Genomic DNA, 21,157 nt, shown 5'->3' with positions numbered 1-21,157 from the left:
TCTCACATCTCTTCTTCGCAGACGATAGCCTCCTTTTCTGTAAGGCTAATGGCAATGAGTGCAACAAGCTGAAGGAAATCCTTGATTTGTATGAGTCAGCTTCAGGGCAGAAAATCAACACTGACAAATCCTCCATATTTTTCAGTCCAAATACCTCCCAGGAACTCAAAGATGAGGTTCTAAGCACTCTTGGGCCAATGCAAGACTCGAGTCATACTAAGTACCTTGGCCTTCCCTCTATCATTGGTAGACCAAAGAAGGTTGTCTTTGCAGAGATTAAGGATAAAGTTTGCAAGAAGCTGGCTGGTTGGAAAAGTAAATTGCTCTCTTTGGGAGGAAAGGAAATTCTTATCAAAGCTGTGGCCCAAGCCGTTCCCACTTACACGATGAGTTGCTTCCAACTCCCAAAAAGTCTTTGTGATGAGCTTGAAAAAATGATGCGAAGTTTTTGGTGGGGGCAGAAGCATCAAGAGCCCAAAATGGCCTGGGTTGGATAGAAAACAATGTGCAAGCCGAAGTCACAAGGGGGCATGGGATTTAGAAATTTACAAGCCTTTAATCTTGCTTTGCTAGCAAAACAAGCTTGGAGAATCCTCTCAAATCCGAACACCCTTGTTGCCCGCATCCTTAAGGCAAAGTATTTCCCATTGTGTGACATCCTCCATGCAAATTTAGGCAACTGCCCCTCTTACACTTGGCGGAGTATTTTCAATAGCCTAAAGGTCTTACATAATGGAACAAGGTGGAGAGTTGGAAATGGGCGCCTTATCCACATATGGGAAGACAAATGGCTCCCAACCCCCTCAACACACAAGGTCATTTCCCCCCCTCGCCCCATTGAGGACTACCCAATGGTTTCCTCCCTCATTGATCCGGTGACTAGATGGTGGAAAGCTGAAACGATCCGAGCCCTTTTCTTTCCTTTTGAGGCTAATGAAATTTTGAAAATTCCTCTATGTCACAATTTACCGGAGGACAAACTCATTTGGATGGGTAACAAAAGGGGTGACTTTACGGTCAAGAGTGCCTACTTCATTGCTTCTAAAGTCCTAAACACAATGGAAGATGGAGAATGCTCTTCTGGTGACCCAATGGCTCGGATTTGGAAGAAAATTTGGTCTCTGAAACTCCCAACAAAGATTAAGATCTTCTCTTGGCGTGCTTGTGTTAATGGCCTTCTTGTGCTATCCAAATTGGCTGAAAAAGGTATTCAAACATCTTGCATCTGCCTAATTTGTGATGAGGAGCCTGAAAGCCTTACCCATGCCTTAATCTCCTGTGACTTAGCTCTCTCGGTTTGGTCACTTTGGCAAGATTGTCCAATTGAGAAATTGCTAAATGTGAAAGATTTCAATGATCTTGTGCTCCACTTCTGCTCTCCACTGCTAGACAAGCACCTGGATTTTTTCTTTGCCATTGCCTGGTCGATTTGGCACAACAGGAATAAGATCATCCATAATGAAAGTGGTCTGCCCCCTAGTACGATCTGGGATTTTGCTAAGAACATCGTCGAGGAGTTTGAAGAAGCTTCCACATGGGATTATACTCCTTTGCAGTCTCCTCTTCACAGCTGGGCTGCTCCTCCTTTGGGCTTTGCTAAAGTTAATGTGGATGGTGCTTGTTCCATTGATGGCAGCAGCATCTCAGGTGTTGGAGTGATCATCCGGGATGAATCTGGTGGGGTTATTGCTGCTCTTAGTAAGGCTCTGCCTTCACATTTCCCAGCTGAGTGGACCGAGTTCATGGCTTTGGAACAGGGAATTCTTTTGGCTCAAGAGCTGAACCTTACTCATGTTATTTTTGAATCGGATGCTTTCTCAATCATCTCAGCTATCTCTCAAGAGAAGAATGGTGGCTCAATGGGTCACTTTGTTCAAAGCATTCGGTTTGCAAGTTCTTATTTTTCTGCTCCAACATGTGAAAAGGGATTACAACAGGGCTGCTCATGAGCTAGCCCAAGTCGCCAAGTGTAATCAAGTTTCTAATCTTTGGAAGGGTGTTATCCCTCCTTTGTTAGTTGATCTATCGCTCTGTTTGTTTCACTGGAAAACCTTCTATAAAGATAGTTTTCTACATTTTCCAGTGTTTGGTAACACAAAAAAAAACTGGTCAATGGAAAACTATCTTTAGTCAATGGAAAATCTTAATAAAAATAAGGCTTGTTTTCTATAAGTTGTTTTCCAAAAAAAAATTTTGGAAAACAATCTCTCTATCATGGTACACTCTCTCACTCTTTCTTTCTTCCCTTTTCTTTTTCTTTCCTCACACCCTCACTGTCACTAACTCTATCTCCCCTCTTCCATAGATCTCTCTCTCTCTCTCTCTCTCTCTCTCTCTCCGTGTTTCTCTTCCCCTTTATAACAAAGTTCTCTGATTAGATTTTTCTTTTTCCCCTCATTACTCAGTAATTATTTCATTCCTCTCTACCAACTTGCAAAGGAGAATATATTTGCAGCGGTAATTATTTCATTCTTCTCTACCAAAATCCCAATTTTTTACTTTGAATTTCAAACTTGATTTTATTTTTTTCTTTAAGAAATTTTTGGTTTGATGGATTGCAGGTAGTTCTTTTTTGCACATAAAAGTGCTAAAAAAATATAAAAAATAAAAAAGAAGAAGAAAGAATGAATGAATTAAAAGACAAAAATTTTAAACCTAGTGCCTAAACGACTCTAAATTGCTTTTACATAGGATAATCTTTATAGTAAATTAATAATATTGTTATATAATAAATGATAATTGTTCAGGGGAATTGTATTTATTGGTAGATACATTATGCAGATACTATACAGTGATAATATATTATGTAGATACATTATATAAATACATAATTTCGAGTAATATTAAAGACGTGGTTGACCATAGTAGACAATTAGTGTACCAGCAAAAGGAATAGACAATTAAAAGTTATTCTTATTTGTATTTATTAAAGATGTATTCCTATGTCAATTTTATGTATATAGACAAATGGTTGATATATATATATATATATATATGTATGTATGTATGTATGGACGTTACTGTCCATATATATGAGCAAGATGAGTGGTAGAGATCATGAAAATTTGACAACTAATTTTGATTGTATCTATTCTCAAAATTTTAGTATGAAAATCAAATTCATTCTTTTTTTTTATTTTTTTATTTTTTATATATTGATTACATTGGTTGGTTTACATAATACACATGTTTTAAATCACACAAGAAATATAAAAAAATAAAAATAAAAATTTGCATACCAAATACCAGAAAACATTCTTAAGCTCATTTTCAAGGTCGTTACCAAACACTAGAAAATGATACAGTTTTCTAGAAAATGCTCTTTAAAAAATGAACCATTTTTCAAAAAACATTTATGCTGAAACAAACATAGCGTCAGTCAGGTCTTAAGATAATTTCTGTTAGCTGATGGCCCCTCCTTTTCTCTTTGAATGAAATACCAGTTTCCTCTCAAAAAAAAAAAAAAAAAGTCCTATACTGACGATAGATCAGTAATTGATTACACACTTCACCCCGACCGAGAAACGAAACGATACCTTTCCGACACCGAAGGCTTCTAATGCGTGCACAAGAACTTAAACATGGTCCCCTTGTCTCTTCTTATTTATTTAGATTAGGAAGGTCCCCCCACGTGGTCCCACGTGAGCACCGATACTTCACTGACTCTGAAAGAGTTCCCAGTTCCCTACATTCACTGATTTCAAAATAAATCCAAATACAGCAACTTCTTCGTCAATCCCATTTTTGTCTTTTTATTCCTTAAATAGTCACTCTCTCTCTCTCTCTCTCAATTCTCGTCTCATACTCATTAACTCATAGTATATTTATGATATATCTGTTCTTTTTTCCCCACAGTTTCACGAGAAACAAACAGACTGAGAGAGAAGTTGAATCATGACGACGACGACGAGGCTTAACGATGTGGTTAAATCCCCGGCTTTCGTCAAAATTACAGTGATTGCCCTTCTCTCCCTCTCCCTCTTCTTCCTCTTCAACCCTTTCTCTTCCTCCTACAACCCTTCTCTCATCTTCTCCTCTCTCCCTCTTCTCCTCTCCAATACGACACCGTCTTCTCCACCCCCTCTTCCGACTACGCTTCACGAAACGACGACAACGACGTCATCTCCTCCGCCTCCGCCTCCACCGTCTCCGTCGCCGCCTCCTCCTCCGCCGCCGAAGCCTCCGAAGATGGACATGTTGATAAGGATGGGGATAGTAGACGAGAATGGCGCGATGTCGACTGATTTCGAGATCGGCGAGATCGACGAGGGTTTTGACGACGAGGAGTTAGAGTATGAGAGAGAAAAAGAGAAAGAGAAAGAGAAGGAGAAAGAGAGGAATGGTGGTAAGAGGGTTAAGGTTGAGAAGTTTAAGGTGTGCGAGGATAAAAGTCTGAGCCACTATGTGCCGTGTTTGGACAATGTGGAGGAGATTAAGCGCTTGAATTTGAGTGAGAGTGTTGAAAAATACGAGCGGCATTGTCCTCCTCAGCCCTTGGATTGCGTGGTGCCGAGGCCCGAGGGATATCAAGTTAGGATACCTTGGCCTCAGAGCCGAAACCAGGTTACTTTCATTTCCACCAATCAAATATGCCTGCTTTTTCTGGTTATTTTATTATATTGTTTTATAAATTGTGATTACTATTCATAATTCATTATGATTATTGTTGTTTTAGTTAGTTGTTTGGGTGATTTTAGGTAGAATTGTTTGTGATCGCGTAGTTAAGAATTCGGAAATGATGGTTATGTGTTTAAAGTCTAGATGATACATGTGCCGGTTTGGTAACGCTTTTTCAAATTGCACTTTTTCAAATTATGAGCTTTTTTGAACTTCATTATAGAATTTGCCTCTAGATAATATGAGATCGATTGACTTACAAAAGTAATGTATTATTGAGAAGCTAGAGATAGAACCGAATTGATGATATTTAGAAGGAAAAAAAAAAGAAGTTTATGTTAGGGACTTTTGGTGGCAAGGAAAACCAATTACTCAGCTGTTACAACTTACAAGAACTGATTTGTCTCCAATTAAGTGTTCATTCTACTTAAAACATTTTCCATAGTTATTCAGTCTGTGGTACATCACTGTTTCATCTTGTTCAGACCTTTGGGGGACTTTTATTTTTTCACTAACTATGAGATAGAATTGCAGGTGTGGTTGACTAATATTCCCCGTACAAGTCTGTTTGAAGCTAAAGGTAGTCAAAAATGGATATCAATAAAAAACAATATGTACGTTTTTCCAGGAGGTGGAAGGGCGATTAGTCACTTGGATCGGATTTCTAAGGTTGGTCTGTTCTGTAATTCTCATTACATATTAGTATGCATGTGCATGACATTGATTGCCGTCTCTTTAATTGAATGCACAGATGATTCCCGACATTGGTTTTGGCCAAAAGACCCGAGTAGCATTGGACATTGGTAGTGGAGTAGCAGATTTTGGTGCCCTTTTGATGCAACATAATGTGACCACTCTGTCAATAGCACCAAAAGATGAATATGCAAACCAGATTCAGTTTGCTCTAGAACGTGGTGTGCCTGCCATGGTAGCTACATTTGCTACACGTCGTCTGTTGTATCCTAGCCAGGCTTTTGACTTCATCCATTGTTCAGAATGTGGAGTTAATTGGGCCCAAAATGGTACACTCCCTTTTCCCCCTTGTATATATAGCATTAAAGACATTTTTGGCTTCTAATATTTGATCAGTAGCTCTTTTCTGATTTTCTTTATCAAGATGCTCTAGGTCTATTTCCAGCTTGTTGATAAATTAAAAGCTTATTTTTTTTTTAGTATTGGAACATATCTGAAGTGACTCTCAGCCAAGGGCCTTGTAGCTCAGTGGCATTACCTGGTCTCCTTTATAAGGAGAACCAGGGTTCAAATCCCCCTCCCCAAGTTGTTGTGTGTGTGTATACACACACACACACACACACACACACACACACACACACATATATATGCAGTGATTCTCGGTAACACAAATTTTTTTCTCACGATTTTCTCTTCAAAACAAATAAATGAAAAGGGAGTAAAAATAAAAAGGGATTGTAAATGTATTTGATACTGTTTTGCTGAATCTGTTGACATTTCCATTTTCATTGGCCTGGATGCAGATGGAATTATGCTACTTGAAGCCAACAGGATGCTAAGGGCAGGAGGATATTTTATTTGGGCAGCAGAGGCTGTTTATAAACGTGAAGAAAACCTACGAGAACAATGGAGAGGTAGCTCACAATGAATGTTCTTCTAGGTTTTTTGTCTTATTCAGCACTTGTTAGTTATTAGTTTGTTGCTGTGCAGTCTCATGATAATTTTCCTATTTATCTTACAGATTCATATTTGGGCTTATTTATTTACACTTTCAGGAATAGAGAACTTGGCTACACGCATTTGTTGGGAACTAGTAAAGAAGGAGGGATATCTTGCTGTATGGCGAAAACCTTTGAATAACAGCTGCTATCTTAATCGTGCTGGTGAAGTGCAACCTCCATTGTGTGATTCTGACGATGATCCAGACAAAGTTTGGTATGACTTTCACACCCTTGACTTCACTTTTAGTGAATGTATGGATTTCACATATGCCAATTTAAATTAAATATACAGACAGATAGTGTAAATGTGCTCTTTAGCGCATGACCCTTGATGCTGCAATAGTCTTTCTGAAATTGATCTTTTAGAGTTTAATATTTCAGTTCTGGCTATAAATATTGAAATTATAACAAAACATTGCCTTTTATTTAGAATGGTTTCCACAATTTTGCCTTAGGGATAAAATGATTTTAGCCTGTCTTTTGTTGAGTTGAGTCATATAGAATGAAACGTTCATTGTTTGTCATTTTTTCTATGTTTAAGCTTGAATTAATTATTTAAGAGAGAGGAATTCTGTAGGGTGTGACTGCATTTACAGCATGAAGCAACTTAAGGAAAGTAATAGGAATGTAATGATAATCTGGCTATTAAAATAAATAAAGGAGAAACAAAGTATTCCAAATCTTCATTAATATTCTCATATAACTTTTGTAAAGGCAAGAATTTTGGTTGGATCCAAGAAGTTTTCTTTGTACTTCAATATCACTGTTCTGTGAGAAAAGATAGGGAAATATGTTTTGTATTAAATTTCTGCATGTTAATTTAACAACAATTTCTGGTAGTTGTTAATCTGGTTGCTTTATTGGACATATGTTATGCTTTTCATTTTCAACATCCCACAAGACCTCAATAAGGCTTAACAAGCTATGAAGGAGAAGACTGTCAAAATAAATAATATGGAACAACTTTTATACTTTTTGCAGGTATGTTAATTTGAGAACATGCATCACTCGATTACCAGAGAATGGATATGGAGCTAATGTTACTACATGGCCTTCACGCCTTCATTATCCACCAGACAGGCTCCAGAGCATAGAGATGGATGCCTACATATCCAGAAAGGAAATCTTCAAGGCAGAGTCAAAGTATTGGAATGAGATAATCACTGGTTATGTTGGTGCTTTTCACTGGAGAGAATTCAAATTAAGAAATGTGTTAGACATGAGAGCTGGATATGGAGGGTATATCATTCTAACAACTCTTGATATCTTTGCCATATTCTTGCATAGTAATTGGATGTTTTATAAACCCTCTCCATTTTCAGTATTCCTTTTAACCTTAAAGAAAATGGAAATCATTTTACTGTGGCAGGTTTGCAGCTGCACTGCATGACCTTGAGATTAATTGCTGGGTTATGAATGTTGTTCCAGTTAGTGGCCCCAATACCTTGCCTGTCATATATGACCGTGGACTTATTGGAGTTAGGCATGATTGGTATGTACTAATCACCTTCAAGTATCTATTTTGAAAATTGCTGCTGTTTTTGTACTTGCCCTTGGTAGTTTCATCGCCCCTTTTCATACTCCATACAGCAGTTTATCAAGAGCCATTTGTTTGTTACTTAAATACAAAGGAAAGAATGGCCATCTTGGTCCAACCTAAATTGTGAAAATAATGACGTTTTCTATGGTAACAAATAAATCTCTCACAAACAATTGACCTGGATTTCTGGAAAGCACTTGTCAAAGTAAACTTTGTATAAAAAATGAGAAACTGTAAGACTATCATGTTGTTGTATAAGAGGAAGCAAGACATCAGTAGGACTATTGAAGCACACATGAAAATTTTGGATGCTGATAACGTTTTCAAACTGTAATTTTTCACTTTAATTGTTCACAGTTTCCTACATGTGACTGGATATTTATAAAAGATATTTCAGTGGATGCTTTTAGAAGTTGTGATAAATGATAAACTTTCCACATTGCTTCTTCTTGTTACTAAAAACTTGGACTTAAGTTGTAATGCTTGAAATTCTTATTCTAGGTGCGAACCATTTGACACTTATCCTAGAACATATGACCTGTTGCATGCAAATGGTCTCTTCTCTGTTGAAAAAAAGAGGTATGAATTTTGCTCTCTCACATTTCCGTTTATTTTGTTTGTGGATGCAAACCACATTTTATACTCCAGTACATACTAACTTTTCGCCAAATGTTATATGTGTCAGGCAAAGATGTGATTTCTCAACCATCATGCTTGAGATGGATCGGATGCTAAGACCAGATGGGCGTGTCTATATACGTGACACAATAGCTGTTATTGGTGAAGTAAATGAAATTGCATCTGCCCTGGGATGGGTGCCGCAACTACGCGAAACTGGCGAGGGACCCCATTCAAGCTGGAGGATCTTAATATGTGATAAACGTATGTGACCTGCTTCATAGTGTGAAACCAGTAGTGAGTTCTTAATATCTTTCTTGCCCTCATTGTGATTCGTCCTCACTGTGAAAGGAGTCTCCCTGAAAGCTCACCAAGATTGAAAGTGCTGCGACTAACTATACAACAGATTCTTTCTCCAATGTAACCAATGTTACATCAGATTGGTCATGAATAGCAGATTAGCGTGATGGCCCATAATTCACAATATGATATTTTGAATAATAATAATTTTAAAAGAAAAGAAAAGGTTTTGTTTTTATGATGTACCATATGGATTGATAGGTTTTATAAGATCTGTTGCGTACTTCTAATAAAAACTGTCTCTAAGTTACTTCTTTGTTTCTGTTTGTCCAGAAGAAAGGAAGAAGAAAAACAAAAAACAAAGAAGGAAAAAGCATATAAACTAGGGGACAGTGGCATCTAAACCCAGATAGAAGCAGGGCTGGTTGGACATGAGATTGTCCAATTAACTGGGCAGGGTCTCTGCAAAGCTTTCTTGGTTACCAGCTGCCGTCTTCATTGAATGCTATTATTTTTCGTTTCACCTTGATGAATGCCGTGAATTGTCCCTGATTGTCTTGTATATTATGGCCACTTCCCAACACATAGTACTTTGTTAGAGATGGAACTGAAAAAAAAAAAAAAAAAAAAGACTTGCTTGAAATCAGTTTTGGTAAAAACTTTTGGAACGCCCAAAGCCTTTGCTGCTGAGCACACTTCTCATTCTTAAGAGAGTCTTGATTATTAGAGCTGTAACACAGATTAGCTCTGTGATGTACAAATGATTTGTTTGGTCTCTGATAAACTCGCCTATGACTTGTGAAAAATTGCTTGGAGAAGAGCTTCATAAGTCAATTTTCAACCTACACATAGGAAAGACACTTTAAACTTGTTGCAAGGCAGGTGTTAATGGATATTTACACTAAGAGAGCTGAGCATTGGTTACCAAGTTATTTGGGAGGCCATATCAGTATCATGGAGACTAGCTATTGGTTCTCTTTCTTTCTTTTCTTTTTTTAGCTTGCCAAATAATTCATCAAAGAGAAGCATCCTTCAACTACTTATAGGGGATAATAATAGCATAGAATTAGATCTCCATCGTCTCTGCCTTTTGCATTCAGGGCAAAGGGGACTAGATGTCTCTCTTGTGACTAAAAAGCTTTCAAAATGCATTCCCTAGATGGTTAGGAGTTAGGACGGAAAAAGATGAATACCAACTTTTCATTAGGTAAGATTAAGGCTTACCATATACAAACTAACCAGCGGCTACATCTGTTGTAAAACTCATCTGATCAGTCCAAATTTTACAATAGCATTTACATTAAAAGGAGGTTAAGAAAAAGGCATGAAATCTTCTTGTCCGCACAAACCATACTTCTAGCACTCCGAGGAGTTTTTTAAAGATTTGCTGCAAAGAATTCACTAGAAACTGGAATTTGGATCTCTTAGGTTTCAAACAATTCTCTCTGTTTGGGACCACAAGAAGAATAGGTGTATCAAGTTACTTTCGATTTGGCTCAATAGAACGAAATCATCAAGATCTGAATATAGTTAGGCTTTGTATGGAAAATCCAATGAATAAGAAATTCGTGCAAACTTATGTTTTAATAGAAGCACAAAGCCGATTTGTTTGAGATTGTGGAACTTGTTGGCATGGGTTTGTTTGTTTCAAACACTTTGCTTTTTATTGCTTGTCACACGTTGGTTAGGAATGAGCCTATTGTTTACCTTAAAAGATATCTTAAGATAGTGGACTTGGTATTGAACTTGGACTTATGTATATCACACACGTGACCACATAACTGGTATGACCATTTAATTGGCCTGTTTGATTGGCTTGTTGGAGTGCATAATGACCATTGGACACATCTCTCAGCTCTCTTCTTCTTGCAAAGATTTTTTTGCACTTGTGTTTCGGTTCAAGGAAATGCATTTTAAACAATTGTTCTTAAACCTTCATCTTTGGATGTGTCCATTGTGAAGGTTGACACTATAGCTTACTCTTGAGGGTTATTCTACCAAGAGAGGCAATTGCACCGAGCTCTACTTTATGACACAAATCAACCTTTAAAAACAACTCTTCTACATTATTCTATAGTTTTGTGAGATCTTTCTAACTTTCTCTTTTAATTTCCATACTTGTTAATTTTTTAGGGTTTGTAGTATCGAATCAAAACTTGTTTTTTACTAAAATATATCCAACAAAACTCCCTCCAGTTGGGCTGGGCTTGTTTTTAGTTTTTAGCTCTTCCATAAGAGGCTATTCTTGAAAATTCTAGGTACAGCTTCAAATAAAAAAATCATAACTAAGACAGTATTTCTGAAACAATAAATCTTAACTAAAAACCTTGTAGTTCAATTGATTGGTTGACATTTTTAGTATCTTCAATAAGATTCAAATCTCCTCTCGCTTATCAGGAAAGGAAAAAAATGTAAAAAAGAAAAAGAAAATGGAAACAACTAATCCTGGGCCAGGAACCCAATAAAGAAGCAGCAGTGGGACGCACTCTCTGGTCAGAGCAGAAACCAGGCTATCTTCCACGCTTCCCCAGAACCTACTGGATATGTTTAAAGTATGTTAAAATTTTCCCGGCCAGAAGATTTGAAAAGCTTCGTAAAGCACCCAGCGACAACAGCTCCAATTTCCTTTTTCATGTTCAACCAAAGTACGTTCCTCCTCATCCTTCAATTTCAAACTAAGCATCAAATTGAAACAAATGGATATAACAAGAAATAAAGGCTTATGGGCATGGCTTTGGTAAGCAGTAAGCGTATGGACCAGCCATTGGAATGTTATGTTGCATAAAGCCAGCAAGAGTAACAAAGTGGCATATAGGGAAAATTACACCTCCCACTCTTGAGGTATAAAGAAACGACAGTAAATTGGATAACATACGGGCAAATAGGGATTTCAAAGATAAACCATGGACAAATTAGAAACATCATCACTTAAGCAGGCAAGTTAGTCTACAAAAATAGGGCAACTCGAGTGTAAAATAGGGATTTCATTGTATTTGGCACAAGAAGGGGACTATCATTTTACAAAACTTTGGAGGCCACTGTCATTTCCTAAAACATCAAGGGAGGTTAGCATAATTTTTCCCATTCATATATCATTCAAGAGAAAAACATTCATGTCATTTCATAGATGAGATGTACTGATGGTTAGTTCCAGAGTTACACTAATGATTCACAAAAGACTTACAACAAGATGAGAGTTGGAGCAAAGCAAATCTTTCAACAAAGCTAGACATATTTTAGATTTGGGTGCCAAAAACCATTAGAATGCCTTTTCAGCTTAACAAAAAGATTTTAGTTTATCACAATAAAGATTTCACTAGACGATGAATTATGATCAAGAACTCATATCCCAAGTCAGGAGAATAATCGTTGCTTCAGATCGGCATACCAAGAAAACCCAGAACTTGCCTATGACTTCATTGAAGAATCCTTGTGGGCAGCAGTATTAACCTGTTTGGAGAGATAAGCTTCATAGATTTCCACTATTAGCCGAGGATCCTTCTCCACCAGCTCCGCATACTCTTCCCGTTTAGTAAGCTTATCCATGTTGTCTGTGATCACTGACAAAGCTGCATCAAGCATAAGCTTGGCATTGTGCTGGTGTGCTATGGCATAGCTCAGCATTGAATTCTCCCAGTTCAGTTTCGACACAAAGAACTTCTCACAATAAGCCTTGAGATGCTTTACCTGGTATTTTTCAGCCAATACTAAAAGGTCATAAGCCATTTGCTCATCAAGGCATGCTTCAGCAGTGTACATATAGTTGACAAAGGTGCGTAAGGCATCATATGATACATCACCAATCTTGATGGTACCACTCCGGCTTTCTTCCATCTCATTTTCAAGCATCGCTTTGAACACTGGGGAACGGCTTATCTGATAAAATAAAAAAATGTTCGAAGAAGATAAAGCCCTGAAATATCTGTCCCAGCAGGAAATAGCACAGCCGAAATATATACACTGCATAACATACGGGATTGGAACAAGTGCAAATACAATACGAACATGTTCAATCATAGGTATTAGCATTCTCTCCTTTGAAATGAATCTATTTCAAGGTTTTGATTAGATATTACAAATTTAAAGGTGTACGCCAGAAAAAAAAGGAAAAAGTTATTTCCAAACTGGTTCGGACAAAAATTCATCCAAACCACCACAGTAGGATTGATAAAGCCATTCACATGCATGTACTTCTAGTCACATAGCTTCTTTAGACTCTTAGTCATGTGACTTGTTTAAATACCATACATGGATGGTTTTATGAACCGCCACATGATGAGTTGGAGGAAATTCCTCCAAACCCGTATAGAGGAAAATTGTGTCCAAAATAAAATCTCCATTTGTTTCAATAAAAAACCTTATGTGAAGATAGTTCTCTATGTTTTTCAATGTTTTGTAACATCATAAAATAAAATAGTCAAAGGAAAACTATTTTTTATGACTTATTTCTAAATTTTTTAGAAAACAACTATATTTTATGGCAAGCTAAACGAGGAAAGTTTCAAATTCATTTAAGGTAAGTTCGCTACCATAAAAAAAAAAAAAAAATGAGACAGTTTTATAGAAAGCAATTTTTAGAAAATGACTCATTTTCTTGAAAACATTAACCAAACAAACAGAGCATTAATGATCAACCATGAAATAGACTTTCCCCTTTTCACTTGAAATGTGAGAGCACCCTGTACATTAATTGTTTGATCAAATATAATCACCTCACTGCAGCAAACAATATATGCCTATATATATGCTCCCATTTTACATGTAGCCAAAGATTAAATCACTAATCAAACTTGATAATTTCACACAAAACTCCATAATCACAGTAATCATTCGCAGTCTAGTACAGTAAAGTTACGATTTTTACAAATTACAGTTACAAAAAATCACAAAAATTTACAGTTACTGACCAGTACGGCCTTATGGGCCGGGACGGGGACGGGGGGCCCAGAAGAGGAGCCATCGTCGGAGGAAGCAACGAGAACGACGTCGGTGAAGCAAGGCCCATTGGGCCTAGAGAGGTGTTGGGGATCGAAGGGAGACCAGAACCTGAGAAAAGCGACTTTGGCTTTCAAGTCTTCGATCTCCCTCTTGCGATCCTCCTCGGTCTCGTTGGCCTCTTCGTAGCACTCCTTGCACGTGCCAGAGTCACGTGACTCGTACGACGCTTGGCACGACAGGCACTTCATCGTCTCCGTTTGTGTGAGATGGTCTAAAATTTGGAGCGGCATTGTCCTCCTCAGCCCTTGGATTGCGTGGTGCCGAGGCCCGAGGGATATCAAGTTAGGATACCTTGGCCTCAGAGCCGAAACCAGGTTACTTTCATTTCCACCAATCGAATATGCCTGCTTTTCTGGTTATTTTATTATATTGTTTTATAAAGTGTGATTACTATTCATAATTCATTATGATTATTGTTTTTTAGTTAGTTGTTTGAGTGTTTTAAGGTAGAATTGTTTGTGATCGCGTAGTTAACAATTCGGAAATGATGGATTATGTGTATAAAGTCTAGAGCCCGTTTGGTAATGCGTTTTCAAATTATGAGCTTTTTTGAACTTCATTATAGAATTTGCCTCTAGATTATATGAGATTGATTGATTTACAAAAGTAACTTATTCTTGAGAAGCTAGAGATAGAACCCAATTGATGATATTTAGAAGGGAAAAAAAAAGTTTATGTTGGGGACTTTTGGTGGCAAGGAAAACCAATTACTCAGCTGTTACAGCTTACAAGAACTGATTTGTCTCCCGATTAAGTGTTCATTCTATTTAAAACATTTTCCATAGTTATTCAGTCTCTGGTACATCACTGTTTCATCTTGTTCAGACCTTTGGGGGACTTTTATTTTTTCGCTAACTATGAGATAGAATTGCAGGTGTGGTTGACTAATGTTCCACATACAAGTCTGTTTGAAGCTAAAGGTAGTCAAAAATGGATATCAATAAAAAACAATATGTAAGTTTTTCCAGGAGGTGGAAGGGCGATTAGTCACTTGGATCGGATTTCTAAGGTTGGTCTATTCTGTAATTCTCATTACATATTAGTATGCATGTGCATGACATCGATTGCCATCTCTTTAATTGAATGCGCAGATGATTCCCGACATTGGTTTTGGCCAAAAGACCCGAGTAGCATTGGACATTGGTAGTGGAGTAGCAGATTTTGGTGCCCTTTTGATGCAACATAATGTGACCACTCTGTCAATAGCGCCAAAAGACGAATATGCAAACCAGATTCAGTTTGCTCTAGAATGTGGTGTGCCTGCCATGGTAGCTACATTTGCTACGCGTCGTCTGTTGTATCCTAGCCAGGCTTTTGATTTCATCCATTGTTCAGAACGTGGAGTTAATTGGGCCCAAAATGGTACACTCCCTTTTCCCCCTTGTATATATAGCATTAAGGACATTTTTGGCTTCTAATATTTGATCAGTAGCTCTTTTCTGATTTTCTTTATCAAGATGCTCTAGGTCTATTTCCAGCCTGTTGATAAATTAAAAGCTTATTTTTTTGTGAGTATTGGAACATATCTGAAGTGACTCTCAGCCAAGGGCCTTGTAGCTCAGTGGCATTACCTGGTCTCCTTTATAAGGAGAACCAGGGTTCAAATCCCCCTCCCCAAGTTGTTGTGTGTGTATACACACACACACACACACATATACATGCAGTGATTCTTGGCAACACAATTTTTTTTTCACGATCTTCTCTTCAAAACAAATAAATGAAAAGGGAGTAAAAATAAAAAGGGATTGTAAATGTATTTGATACTGTTTCGCTGAATCAGTTGACATTGATAATCCATTTTCATTGGCTTGGATGCAGATGGAATTATGCTTCTTGAAGCCAACAGGATGCTAAGGGCAGGAGGATATTTTATTTGGGCAGCAGAGGCTGTTTATAAACGTGAAGAAAACCTATGAGAACAATGGAGAGGTAGCTCACAATGAATGTTCTTCTAGGTTTTTTGTCTTATTCAGCACTTGTTAGTTATTAGTTTGTTGCTGTGCAGTCTCATAATCTTTGTTTCATTTTATTATCTGCTCACCCCCCCCCCCCCTCAAAACCAAACAAACCAAAAATTTTCTTCTTCTGGTGATAATTTTCCTATTTATCTTACAGATTCATATTTGGGCTTATTTATTTACACTTTCAGGAATAGAGAACTTGGCTACTTGCATTTGTTGGGAACTAGTAAAGAAGGAGGGATATCTTGCTGTATGGCGAAAACCTTTGAATAACAGCTGTTATCTTAATCGTGCTGGTGAAGTGCAACCTCCATTGTGTGATTCTGACGATGATCCAGGCAAAGTTTGGTATGACTTTCACACCCTTGACTTCACTTTTAGTGAATGTATGGATTTCACATATGTGAATTTAAATTAAATATACAGACAGATAGTGTAAATGTGCCAGCGCATGACCCTTGATGCTGCAATAGTCTTTCCGAAATTGATCTTTTAGAGGTTAATATTTCAGTTCTGGCTATAAATATTGAAATTATAACAAAACATTGCCTTTTATTTAGAATGGTTTCCACAATTTTGCCTTAGGGATAAAATGATTTTAGCCTGTCTTTTGTTGAGTTGAGTCATATAGAATGAAACGTTCATTGATAAAATGATTTTAGCCTGTCTTTTGTTGAGTTGAGTCATATAGAATGAAACGTTCATTCTTTGTCATCTTTTCTATGTTTAAGCTTGAATTAATTATTTAAGAGAGAGGAATTCTGTAGGGTGTGACTGTATTTACAGCGTGAAGCAACTTTAGGAAAATAATAGGAATGTAGTCATAATCTGGCTATTAAAATAAATAAAGGAGAAACAAAGTATTCCAAATCTTCATTAAGATTCTCATATAACTTTTGTAAAGGCAAGAATTTTGGTTGGAACCAAGAAGTTTTCTTTGTACTTCAATATCACTGTTCTGTGAGAAAAGATAGGGAAATATGTTTTGTATTAAATTTCTGCATGTTAATTTAACAACAATTTCTGGTAGTTGTTAATCTGGTTGCCTTATTGGACATACGTTATGCTTTTCATTTTCAACATCCCACATGAGCTCAGTAAGGCTTAACAAGCTATGAAGGAGAAGACTGTCAAAATAAATAATATGTAACAGCTTTTATACTTTTTGCAGGTATGTTAATTTGAGAACATGCATCACTCGATTACCAGAGAATGGATATGGAGCTAATGTTACTACATGGCCTTCACGCCTTCATTATCCACCAGACAGGCTCCAGAGCATAGAGATGGATGCCTACATATCCAGAAAGGAAATCTTCAAGGCGGAGTCAAAGTATTGGAATGAGATAATCACTGGTTATGTTGGTGCTTTTCAGCTGGATATGGAGGGTATATCATTCTAACAACTCTTGATATCTTTGCCATATTCTTGCATAGTAATTGGATGTTTTATAAACCCTCTCCATTTTCAGTATTCCTTTTAACCTTAAAGAAAATGGAAATCATTTTACTGTGGCAGGTTTGCAGCTGCACTGCATGACCTTGGGATTAATGGCTGGGTTATGAATGTTGTTCCAGTTAGTGGCCCCAATACCTTGCCTGTCATATTTGACCGTGGACTTATTGGAGTTAGGCATGGTTGGTATGTACTAATCACCTTCAAGTATCTCTTTTGAAAATTGCTGCTGCTTTCGTACTTGCCCTTGGTAGTTTCATAGCCTCTTTTCAAACTCCATACAGCAGTTTATCAAGAGCCATTTGTTTGTTACTTAAATACAAAGGAAAGAATGGCCATCTTGGTCCAATCTAAATTGTGAAAATAATGACGTTTTCTGTGGTAACAAATAAAATCTCTCACAAACAATTGACCTGGATTTCTGGAAAGCACTTGTCAAAGTAAACTTTGTATAAAAAATGAGAAACTGTAAGACTATAATGTTGTGGTATAAGAGGAAGCAAGACATCAGTAGGACTATTGAAGCACACATGAAAATTTTGGATGGTGATAACGTTTTCAAACTGTAATTTTTCACTTTAATTGTTCACAGTTTCCTACATGTGACTGGATATTTATAAAAGATATTTCAGTGGATGCTTTTAGAAGTTGTGATAAATGATAAACTTTCCACATTGCTTCTTCTTGTTACTAAAAACTTGGACTTAAGTTGTAATGCTTGAAATTTTTATTCTAGGTGCGAACCATTTGACACTTATCCTAGAACATATGACCTGTTGCATGCGAATGGTCTCTTCTGTGTTGAAAAAAAGAGGTATGAATTTTGCTCTCTCACATTTCCGTTTATTTTGTTTGTGGATGCAAACCTCATTTTATACTCAGTACATACTAATTTTTTGCCAAATGTTATATGTGTCAGGCAAAGATGTGATTTCTCAACCATCATGCTTGAGATGGATCGGATACTAAGACCAGATGGGCGTGTCTATATACGTGACACAATATCTGTTATTGGTGAAGTAAATGAAATTGCATCTGCCCTGGGATGGGTGCCTGCACTATGTGAAACTGGCGAGGGACCCCATTCAAGCTGGAGGATCTTAATATGTGATAAACGTATGTGACCTGCTTCATAGTGTCTCTAAGTTACTTCTTTGTTTCTGTTTGTCCAGAAGAAAGGAAGAAGAAAAACAAAAAACAAAGAAGGAAAAAGCATATAAACTAGGGGACAGTGGCATCTAAACCCAGATAGAAGCAGGGCTGGTTGGACATGAGATTGTCCAATTAACTGGGCAGGGTCTCTGCAAAGCTTTCTTGGTTACCAGCTGTCTTCTTCATTGAATGCTATTATTTTTCGTTTCACCTTGATGAATGCCGTGAATTGTCCCTGTTTCTCTTGTATATTATGGCCACTTCCCAACACATAGTACTTTGTTAGAGAAGTTTTGGTAAAAAATTTTGGAACGCTCAAAGCCTTTGCTGCTGAGCACACTTTTCATTCTTAAAAGAGTCTTGATTATTAGAACTGTAACACAGATTAGCTCTGTGATGTACAAATGATTTGTTTGGTCTCTGATAAACTCGCCTATGACCTGTGAAAAATTGCTTGGAGAAGAGCTTCATAAGTTTATTTTCAACCTACACATAGGAAAGACACTTTAAACTTGTTGCAAGGCAGGTCTTAATGGATATTTACACTAAGAGAGCTGAGGATTGGTTACCAAGTGATTTGGGAGGCCATATCAGTATCATGGAGACAAGCGATTGGTTCTCTTTCTTTCTTTTCTTTTTTTAGCTTGCCAAACAATCCATCAAAGAGAAGCATCCTTCAACTACTTATAGGGGATAATAGCATAGAATTAGATCTCCATCGTCTCTGCCTTTTGCATTCAGGGCAAAGGGGACTAGATGTCTCTCTTGTGACTAAAAAGCTTTCAAAATGCATTCCCTAGATGGTTAGGAGTTAGGACGGAAAAAGATGAATACCAACATTTCATTAGGTAAGATTAAGGCTTACCATATACAAACTAACCAGCGGCTACATCTGTTGTAACACTCATCTGATCAGTCCAAATTTTACAATAGCATTTACATTAAAAGGAGGTTAAGGAAAAGGCATGAAATCTTCTTGTCCGCACAAACCATACTTCTAGCACTCCGAGGAGTTTTTTAAAGATTTGCTGCAAAGAATTCACTAGAAACTGAAATTTGGATCTCTTAGGTTTCAAACAATTCTGTGTGTTTGGGACCACAAGAAGAATAGGTGTATCAAGTTACTTTCGATTTGGCTCAATAGAACGAAATCATCAAGATCTAAATATAGTTAGCCTTTGTATGACAAATACAATGAATAAGAAATTCGTGCAAACTTATGTTTTAATAGAAGCACAAAGCGGATTTGTTTGAGATTGTGGAACTTGTTGGCATGGGTTTGTGTGTTTCAAACACTTTACTTTTTATTGCTTGTCACACGTTGGTTAGGAATGAGCCTATTGTTTACCTTAAGAGATATCTTAAGATAGTGGGCCTAGTATTGAACTTGGACTTATGTATATCACACACGTGACCACATAACTGGTACGACCGTTTGATTGGTCTGTTTGATTGGCTTGTTGGAGTGCATAATGATCATTGGACACATTTCTCAACTCTCTTATTCTTCCAAAGATTTTTTTGCACTTGTGTTTCGGTTCAAGGAAAGGCATTTTAAACAATTGTTCTTTAACCTTTATCTTTGGGAGTGTGTTCATTGTGAAGGCTGACACTATAACTTACTCCTGAGGGGTTATTCTATTAAGAGAGTCATTGGGAGTGTGTCCATTGTGAAGGTTGATACTATAACTTACTCTTGAGAGGTTATTCTACTAAGAGAGTCAATCACACCGAGCTCTACTTTGTGGCACAAATCAACCTTTAAAGACAGCTCTTCTGCATTATTCTATAGTTTTATGGGGTCTTTCTAACTTTCTCTTTTAATTTCCATACTTGTTAATTTTTTAGGGTTTGTAGCATTGAATCAAAACTTGTTTTTTACTAAAATATATCCAACAAAACTCCCTCCAGTTGGGCTGGGCTTGTTTTTAGTTTTTAGCTCTTCCATAAGAGGCTATTCTTGAAAATTCTAGGTACAGCTTCAAATAAAAAAATCATAACTAAGACAGCATTTTTGAAACAATAAATGTTAACTAAGAACCTTGTAGATCAATTGATTGGCATTCTTTAGTATCTTCAATAAGATTCAAATCTCCTCTCGCTTATCAGGAAAGGAAAAAAATGTAAAAAAGAAAAAGAAAATGGAAACAACTAATCCTGGGCCAGGAACCCAATAAAGAAGCGGCAGTGGGACGCACTCTCTGGTCAGAGCAGAAACCAGGCTATCTTCCACGCTTCCCCAAAACCTACTGCATATGTTTAAAGTATGTTAAAATTTTCCCGGCCAGAAGATTTGAAAAGCTTCGTAAAGCACCCAGCGACAACAGCTCCAATTTCCTTTTTCATGTTCGACCAAAGTACGTTCCTCCTCATCCTTCAATTTCAAACTTAAGCATCAAATTGAAACAAATGGATATAACAAGAAATAAAGGATTATGGGGTAAGCAGTAAGCGTAAGAACGTCATGGACCAGCCATTGGAATGTTAAGTTACATAAAGCCAGCAAGAGTACCAAAGTGGGCCTGACATTGTCATTTCATATAGGGAAAATTACACCTCCCACTCTTGAGGTATAAAGAAACGACAGTAAATTGGATAACATACGGGCAAATAGGGATTTCAAAGATAAACCATGGACAAATTAGAAACATCATCACTTAAGCAAAGGCAAGTTAGTCTACAAAAATAGGCCAACTCGAGCGTAAAATAGGGATTTCATTGTATTTGGCTCAAGAAGGGGACTATCATTTTACAAAACTTTGGAGGCCACTGTCATTTCCTAAAACATCAAGGGTGGTTAGCATAATTTTCCCCATTAATA

General features: G+C 37.2%; 2 protein-coding genes and 1 pseudogene across 4 annotated transcripts; 2 read left to right on the top strand and 1 right to left on the bottom strand.

Annotated features, from left to right (window-relative positions):
* Nucleotides 1-3,612: 3,612 nt before the first annotated feature.
* LOC115959789 (probable methyltransferase PMT10) lies at nucleotides 3,613-9,639 on the top strand. 3 transcript variants are annotated; one of them, XM_031078370.1, is made up of 10 exons: nucleotides 3,613-4,563; nucleotides 5,152-5,286; nucleotides 5,369-5,639; nucleotides 6,114-6,224; nucleotides 6,366-6,525; nucleotides 7,293-7,550; nucleotides 7,681-7,803; nucleotides 8,353-8,430; nucleotides 8,537-8,733; nucleotides 9,106-9,638. In XM_031078370.1, exons 1-10 carry the CDS (start codon nucleotides 3,895-3,897, stop codon nucleotides 9,153-9,155), a joined length of 2,052 nt encoding a protein of 683 aa, XP_030934230.1. In that variant the 5' UTR covers nucleotides 3,613-3,894; the 3' UTR covers nucleotides 9,156-9,638. The 3 variants fall into 3 exon arrangements, with proteins under 3 accessions (XP_030934230.1, XP_030934231.1, XP_030934229.1); XM_031078371.1 differs by having other exon boundaries at nucleotides 3,614-4,563; nucleotides 8,537-8,766; nucleotides 9,103-9,639; XM_031078369.1 differs by having other exon boundaries at nucleotides 3,614-4,563; nucleotides 9,103-9,637.
* Nucleotides 9,640-11,864: 2,225 nt separating this feature from the next.
* LOC115959791 (BTB/POZ domain-containing protein At4g08455-like) lies at nucleotides 11,865-14,005 on the bottom strand. The gene is made up of 2 exons (XM_031078373.1): nucleotides 13,677-14,005; nucleotides 11,865-12,645 (listed from the first exon to the last, which is right to left on the bottom strand). The coding sequence occupies exons 1-2, from the start codon at nucleotides 13,995-13,997 to the stop codon at nucleotides 12,178-12,180; spliced, it is 789 nt and encodes a 262-aa protein (XP_030934233.1). The 5' UTR covers nucleotides 13,998-14,005; the 3' UTR covers nucleotides 11,865-12,177.
* Nucleotides 14,006-14,018: 13 nt separating this feature from the next.
* On the top strand, nucleotides 14,019-18,809 carry LOC115959790 (annotated as a pseudogene).
* The last annotated feature ends 2,348 nt before the right edge of the window (nucleotides 18,810-21,157 follow it).

Source organism: Quercus lobata, chromosome 9 (genome assembly GCF_001633185.2).
Source record: "Quercus lobata isolate SW786 chromosome 9, ValleyOak3.0 Primary Assembly, whole genome shotgun sequence".
Taxonomy (NCBI): Eukaryota; Viridiplantae; Streptophyta; class Magnoliopsida; order Fagales; family Fagaceae; genus Quercus; species Quercus lobata.
The sequence above is the reverse complement of the archived record's forward strand: the minus strand, read 5'-3'. Positions and strand labels throughout refer to the sequence as shown.